The sequence below is a fragment of the Lutra lutra genome, chromosome 1 (genome assembly GCF_902655055.1).
Source record: "Lutra lutra chromosome 1, mLutLut1.2, whole genome shotgun sequence".
NCBI classification, from domain to species: Eukaryota; Metazoa; Chordata; class Mammalia; order Carnivora; family Mustelidae; genus Lutra; species Lutra lutra.
In genome coordinates this window covers 1,749,462-1,757,225 of record NC_062278.1, presented here as the reverse complement: position 1 = coordinate 1,757,225, position 7,764 = coordinate 1,749,462, and the positions used below count along the sequence as shown (strand labels likewise).

Here is a 7,764-nt window from a genome sequence, read left to right as displayed (position 1 = left end):
CCAGGCGGAGTCCAGACCTATCAGATGATGGCCTTCAGAGTCCCGCCCAGGACGGGATCCTGGGGGTCCTGTCACTGACCCGTAATATTTTGTTTCAAACCTAGTTGTTTTCTTTGGGACCTTGGAGCAATGCCTCCCCTACGCCACCACCTTTCTGCTAAATGGATACAGCCCGTGGGAGGACCCCAGGGGGACCCTGGGCCCATAGGGGCTGTGCTACTGCAGCCCCCAGGACAGCTCGTCTGGGGCCGGTTTGCCCAGCTGGGGCTGTGGGTGAAACGGGCCAGGGGCTGAGAACCCCCAGACCACGACCCGTGTGCAGGTGGCCAGCCTCGGGAAGCCCTGGGCCAGGGCGTGCCTCCCACCCCGGGGCCCTGCCCTGAGGGATTTCTCAGTCCCCCATTCCTAGAAATGTTCCCGGATGGAGGAGACCAATGTCTGTCTGCTCAGACCCCTGGACCCCCACCCCCATGAGGGTCGGATGAAAGGAAGCAGATGCTCTGGTGAGTGAGTTTATTGGGGTTTCCAAGCAGGAGCTGAGAGGTCAGCAGTTGAGGTCATGGGACCCGAGCCGAGAAACTGGGAGGGAAGGACGGGGGACCCAGAAGTGGTGGAGGCCCCTCCTAGGAGCAGGAGCCCTGGGGAGCAGCGGGGTCAGCGTTCTTGGGACCTACTAGGTCAAGGTCATGTCAGCAGAGTGGACGCATGGAAGACCCTGTCCTGGGTGTGGGCAGCCCCCTAACAGGTCAGGACCGGACTGAGGGGGCTGGGAGGACCACTGTCACTGGGTGGGTCCTGAGCCCAGCTGGCCCCACGGGAGACGGACCCCATCAGCAGCAGGACTTCTGGGCCGAGGCGGGCACACAGCATGCCTGGCGGGAGCCCACAGGGCGGCAGAGCAGGGACACGCAGGAGGCCCGGCGGCAGCAGCTGGGTTGGCAGGAGGAGGCAGGGGCACAGCAGGAGGAGGCAGGCACGCAGCAGGCGGGTCTGCACACGGGGCGGCAGAGCAGGGACACGCAGGAGGACGGTCTGCAGCAGGACGAGGAGCAGGGGCTGGGCTGGCAGCAGGAGGAGGGCCCGGAGCAGACAGGGGTGCAGCAGACGGGCTTGCAGCAGACAGGGGTGCAGCAGACAGGGGTGCAGCAGACGGGCTTGCAGCAGACAGACACACAGCAGTCTTCCTGGCAGGGGGAGCGCTGGCAGGAGCTGGTGCAGGCTGACGGGCAGGGGCTGGACCCGCAGCTCGCAGGGGTGCAGATGAGGGTCAGGCAGGAGGGGGCACAGCAGCTGGAGTCACAGCAGGTGGGGGCACAGCAGGTGGGGACACAGCAGCTGGAATCACAGCAGCTGGGGTCACAGCAGGTGGGGGCGCAGCAGGTGGGGACACAGCAGGTGGGGGCACAGCAGGGGGGGGCACAGCAGGGGGGGGCACAGCAGGGGGGCTCGCAGCAGCTCTCTGGGCAGTCGTCCACCTGCCAGGAGTCGGGGCAGGAGTCACAGGAGCCGGGCAGGCAGACGCGGCTGCCGTAGCTCCGGTCGCTGGAGCAGACGGACAGGGTGGATGCGGCCATGGTGGGGGCGGTGGGGCTGGAGGAGGCTGAGAGTGTGAGTGTGAGTGTGAGTGTGTGTGTGTGGTGCTTGAGGCTGACAGCTTTTATACCCTCCTGGCTGTTGTCTCCCAGGCCCCCAGCAGGCTCTAGTTCCGGCTCCCAGGCCACGTTGGTGTTTGTTTGCCGGGATGATATCTGGCTCATAAAACTCCTGGAGCAGCTGACTCCGGAGTGTCTCATTGTGTCCTGGGGAGCAGGTGTCCCAGCCCTGGTTATCAGAGCAGGGGATGGCGGGTATAGGGCGAGTGTCCCTCAGCCCTGAGTACCAGCACCCCAGCCTCCTCTTAGGAAACAGCTCCATTCCCCCCTTATCCCTGTGCCTGTCTCTCGGTCTCATTGCCCCTTATTCTCTCTCTGCACACACACGTGCACACACACAGTGCATTCTCGTTACACAGTCACTAGGTTCTAGAAAGTCACCAAAAACACTGAATTAGCAAATCTGGGAACACGGGATTACGGGGTTGGGTCCCTGCAAGCTCTGGTCAGTTTTTCAGCAACCCTCAGTACATGGTGGGTTAGATGTGTGTTTCTGTTTAAAGCAACTTATTTAATAAATACTTGAGATACATTTTATTTAACAGTGGACTCCCTGCCAAGAGCACCTTCAGTCACACCTGAGCAAGGCTTATCAGATGCGGATTTTCTCCATAAGGCACGTGAGCCCTCTTGTGCTCAGAACTCTAGACCTCCAGTGCTATGCCTGGCGCCACTTTCACTCGCAAAATCACAGCATAAAGCACAAAAAGCGACATGAAGTGCGAGGACAGGCTTACAGTCTGGGGGCCAACATGGGAGGCAGAGCCTCATTCCACCTCAGCTGGGAACACGTGTCCACTTCTTAAATTTGGAGCAGTCTGCACATGTCCGCGAATGACCAGGCACACATTGTGAGTATTGATTTGGGGTTACAAAGGAATTTTAGTGAGTAGATGAATCATAGATAAAGAATCCATGAATAATGAAGATTGACTTTGTCATCTTTCTCTGTACACGTACTCATATGTGTATAATGTACATTTTTAAAATACATTGTATCATAATCTACCCACTCTGTTTTTTTTGTAACTTAATGTAACAATGGAGCTCCTTTCCCATGAATACATAAAGATTTCTCTTTCTTGGTTAGGGCTTCACAGAATCTCACATTGTCCTCTGTATTTGTCTATATGTTTCCCATCTTTGTGCTTCCAAACTTCCTGTGCCCTTATATTTAGGATCTAGTTCTTAGAGTTAGTATGCAGGTTTTCCATTTTTGTCAGACTCTTTATTTTATTTATTTGTGAATTGAAATATTTTATTTGATACTTGACATTTAATTTCAGTGTTGATAGTTGGGTTTATATTTGCGATCTGGCTGTATGTTTTCTGTTTTTCTAAAACATCTTATGTTCCCTTTACAAACTATCTCCTGACCGCTTTGGGGTATTTTTATTATTTATCTGCCTTGTCCCATTCATTAGTCGTTGTCTGTGGTTTCGTAACTGTCTCAGAGGTCAGCCCAGAGGCTACGGAGTGCCTTCCTAAGATGGTCAAGTCTGATGGGCACGGGCCCATCTGGAGGACGGGCCACTTCTGGAGCAACCCTGAGACCCCAGCACACCTCAGCTCCTCCCCCTGCTTGTGCTGCACTGTTCATCTCTACTAGACTGTAGAGCCCACAGGAAAGTGTAAATATGATATATAGTATAACATTGCGAAGGGACATGTGGGCCAGTTTCCACTCTACTTGTACCGTTATCTATCCTTTCAGGTTCTCCTCCATTGTCCTGCACTTCTGCCCTCCGGCCATCCTACCCGAAAGCTTCCTGTGGCGGTGACTTCAAAGTGCATCTTCTGGTGAGGACTTCACTCTGCGTTTGCTGGTCTAGTGATGTTTTGTGGCACCTTCACCTCTGATCGGCATTCTTGGGGAGCTCTATTCCAGTTCTGCAGTCATTTCATTTGGCCCCTTAAAGATGCCATCCCATTGTTCCGTTCCTACTATCTGCCCCCCGTGCTGTTATGACAGCCACAGTTCGGTTCATAAATGTCAGTCCTGTGTTCTCTTCAGTCAAAAATTTCTACTTGTTTCTTCGTCTATGTTTCATTTTTATAATAAAGGTCTCCCTCCTTACACCGATTTCCCTGAGCACTTCCAACACAATTCTCTCGAAAGTCTGTATCTGATTAACTCCAACACTGTCACCTCAGGCTTGTTTCTATCATCTGTTTGTCTCTTGACATGACTGTAATTCTTGATTGAGTGTTTGACATTGTGAAAAAGTCTCGCAGCTCTGGATGAGTTTCTCTCCTTCCGAGGAATTTCACTCTGGCTGGTGGCCTGGGTGGGGCAGAGGACTCAAACCGATGTGAGGGTTCTCCCCTCCTGGGGCCAAGCTGTCCTGGGGTCTCACCTGAGAGTGGCTCCTCCTTGGCCAGTCATCAGGGTTATAAGTATCCCTGGCAATGAGGCTACTGAATCTCTGCTTGGGTTTTAAGGGCTTTCCACTGGCTTTCTTAGCACCTTTCCTGCATAGCATAAAAATTTGGCAAATGCCTTGAGATTCAGCCGGCAGCTCTGGAATTCCTCTGGGGGACTGCCATCTTCCTGGGGTCTTGACCCCTTGGGTCCATGTTGCCTCTGCAGTTGCAGACTCCCGTGGAGTTCTCTCCACCCTCCCTGAGGTTTCCCAAAGCTCTGCCAGCCTCTCTACATGCCAGTCACTTCCCTTCACACCCCACAGCAGGATTCATCAGCTGCACTTCAGGAAAAGCCGTTCCGAGATGCTAGCCTGCCTCTCTGACATCGCTCCTCTCCATGTGTTGGCCCTCAACACTCAGTCTCATCAGCAGCCTTCAAAAGCTCTGCACAGATGTTTTTGTATCTTATCCAGGTTTTGGGGCCATCCTCAGCCGGCATACATATATCTAACAGAGGCTGCCACATCATAGACAGCAAATATCACCCTCTCCCCACCCCTGCCAAGCACTTCTAGCTTACAGATTAGTTCCTGTATCTCCAGAAGGGCCAGAAGCTGAACCAGACTCAGATCTACACCAGGTTTATAACTCAAGACATACAGACAGACAACTCAGCCATAGTTTAGTTGAATTCCTAGAACCCCTTTCTTCCCAAGCATCCTCGTAGGTGAGAGGCTTGGGGTGAGAACCTCTTCTGGAAACAGGATGGCCAGGAAGGGTGAGAATCAGAGGCCACAGATGCAGCAGGGGCAGCATACGCTACCTGCATGCCCCCAGAGACCTCCCGCTGGGGTGTGATGCCACTCCCCCAGGCCCCGTGCTGCTGAATCCCCTCTTCACTATCATCATGGGGCACCAAGCACCCACCTCCCCTGGCTGACAGGCCTCCATGGAGTCATGACCCATGCATTCTCCAGCTCAACAGTTTCCAGCACGTGGGGGGCTGGCTCCAAAGTGAATACATTCATGCTTGGAAGGTAGAAGGACCAGGGAGGATGGAAATTTATTTAGCAGAGGGAACCAAAACCACTTGGTGGCCACTTAGATATTCTTTGCAGAAGAAAGGAAGGGGTTTGGATGACCTTCAAGTTTCTGGCTGGGGTGACCCAAGGAATTTTTCAGTTAACAGTCAAGAAAATCAACAGGAGACACAAAAACCACTGCTTTTCCTATGAAAGCTTTGTGGGAGCTGCACTTCCTGCAGGGGAAATAGGGCTCCGGTTTGTACTCAAGTTGTGCAGCGTTTGGGCGTAAGAAGGCCATGAACATGGCTCGGTGAGTGGTCAGGCAGAAGTGGCCCGCATGGCCACCCAAGGACATGGAAAGTGTGGCCACCTGACTGCCTCACCTTCCCCTGCTTGCCACCTGCGCGTGCCCTCAGGGGGACTCCCCACACCAGAGAGGACCAGGGAGTCACAGCCAGAACATGTCCGGCTCCACACTCTCTCTGACTGGCGGCTGTGCCACGCTGACAAGCAGGGCCCCAGTGTGCACAAGACCCACCCAGGTGTCCATAAAAGGGCAGTTAGGATTGGAATAGATGGATTCTTATGCAGCCAACCTGACCCCATGACATGCTGTTTACAGACTCACTTTTCTAGCTCAATGCATGCTCTAGACCACAGGTAGCTTAGGATGAGTCAATAGACCCCAAACACACCTAGGAGTTTTATAGCTAAGCAAACACCTCGTAGAGCCAAACACGCAGCTGTCACTAATGAGAGTCCTGGGGTTCCAAACAGCAACAAGGAAGGGAGGCGAGCAGGGTTGCTGCTGGGACAAACACACCCAGGAGGGTATAAAAGCCAACAGACAGCTCAGTACCTCACACACACTCACACATTCACACTCACACTCACACTCACAGCCTCCTCCAGCCCCACCGCCCCCACCATGGCCGCGTCCACCCTGTCCGTCTGCTCCAGCGACCGGAGCTACGGCAGCCGCGTCTGCCTGCCCGGCTCCTGTGACTCCTGCCCCGACTCCTGGCAGGTGGACGACTGCCCAGAGAGCTGCTGCGAGCCCCCCTGCTGTGCCCCCACCTGCTGTGCCCCCACCTGCTGTGCCCCCACCTGCTGTGTCCCCACCTGCTGTGCCCCCACCTGCTGTGTCCCCACCTTCTGTGCCCCCACCTGCTGTGACCCCAGCTGCTGTGTCCCCACCTGCTCTGCCCCCACCTGCTGTGACCCCAGCTGCTGTGCCCCCACCTGCTGTGACCCCAGCTGCTGTGCCCCCTCCTGCCTGACCCTCATCTGCACCCCTGCGAGCTGCGGGTCCAGCCCCTGCCCGTCAGCCTGCACCAGCTCCTGCCAGCGCTCCGGCTGCAGCTCCTCCCCCTGCCAGGAAGACTGCTGTGTGTCTGTCTGCTGCAAGCCCGTCTGCTGCACCCCTGTCTGCTGCACCCCTGTCTGCTGCCAGGCCTCCCCCTGCTCAGCCTCCTCATGCTGCCAGCAGTCTAGCTGCCAGCCCTCCTGCTGCAGCTCCTCCCCCTGCCAGGAAGACTGCTGCAAGCCCGTCTGCTGCACCACTGTCTGCTGCACCCCTGTCTGCTGCAAGCCCGTCTGCTGCACCCCTGTCTGCTGCACCCCTGTCGGCTGCACCCCTGTCTGCTCTGGGCCCTCCCCCTGCTCGGCCTCCTCCTGCTGCCAGCCCAGCCCCTGCTCCTCGTCCTGCTGCAGACCGTCCTCCTGCGTGTCCCTGCTCTGCCGCCCCATGTGCAAGCCCGCCTCCTCCTGCTGTGCCCCCGCCTCCTCTTGCCAGCCCAGCTGCTGCCGCCGGTCCTCCTGTGTGTCCCTGCTCTGCCGCCCCACGTGCTCCCGCCAGGCCTGCTGCGTGCCCACCTCGGCCCAGAAGTCCTGCTGCTGAGTGATCTTCTATGGCCACTCCAAACCTGAGGAGCTCCTGTGCACAGCCTGGATTCTTCACTGAGCACCAAGACAGCTGTCCAGCCCCCTTCACTGGGCCCCATGGTGGACACTGGTCACCTGTTCCCCACTCTGCATTTGTCCCGCTGACTTTCCTCAAGTAGCAAATTTTCCCAAGTCAATATGCCCTGCCTCCTCCACCTGGGTTGGCAGTGACCCCAGCATGGCCAGCTGGGTTCCCCCAAGCCTTTGAACCCCATGTGCTGTGAAAGCAGAGGAGATCGAATACCTTCTCCAGAGCCGTGTCTCAGTATTGCCACTGGACCCGTATGTCCCTGGCTCCTGTACTGATTCCTGAGCTGGCTTCTGCATCACCCCTCATTTTGTGAGCTGTTGATCCCCAATAAATTCCTGTTTTGATCATCTTCATCAGAATTCACGTCTGTGGTTTCCAAGAAAGACCTCCATCTGACACCCCCTCCCCAGCATAAGGGTGGTCTGTGTTTGTAGCCCCTGCCGCCAGGATCTGGCCCTTCAGCAGAGTCTAGGAGGTGCCTCTGGCGACATGTATGTCCAGGGAGTGGACCCTCTTTCAAGGACATACAGGCTGAATAGGCTGGTGGCAGTGCCTGGGGAAGAGCCACCCTCAGGTGACTTTCCTGAACCCAGACTGTCTCCAGCCCCTGCACTCCAGAAGGATGGACTCCACAGGCCCATGTAGTTAAGAGCCAGCACCGCAGGCCTGGCACAGCTGTCCTTAGACCTGCTGACAACGTGGGCCCTTGGGTGGTGTCTGGGAATGTGGATTTGGGGAGGGTTTCCAC

The 7,764-nt window shown here is 56.1% G+C and overlaps 2 protein-coding genes across 2 annotated transcripts; one reads left to right on the top strand and one right to left on the bottom strand.

The window, feature by feature from the left end:
- Positions 1–830: 830 nt before the first annotated feature.
- LOC125093394 (keratin-associated protein 10-7-like) lies at positions 831–1,585 on the bottom strand. Its single transcript, XM_047718451.1, has one exon. The coding sequence runs from the start codon at positions 1,572–1,574 to the stop codon at positions 831–833; it is 744 nt and encodes a 247-aa protein (XP_047574407.1). The 5' UTR covers positions 1,575–1,585.
- Positions 1,586–5,941: 4,356 nt separating this feature from the next.
- LOC125093410 (keratin-associated protein 10-3-like) lies at positions 5,942–6,941 on the top strand. The gene is made up of 3 exons (XM_047718489.1): positions 5,942–6,130; positions 6,305–6,429; positions 6,511–6,941. The coding sequence occupies exons 1-3, from the start codon at positions 5,970–5,972 to the stop codon at positions 6,939–6,941; spliced, it is 717 nt and encodes a 238-aa protein (XP_047574445.1). The 5' UTR covers positions 5,942–5,969.
- Positions 6,942–7,764: the final 823 nt, after the last annotated feature.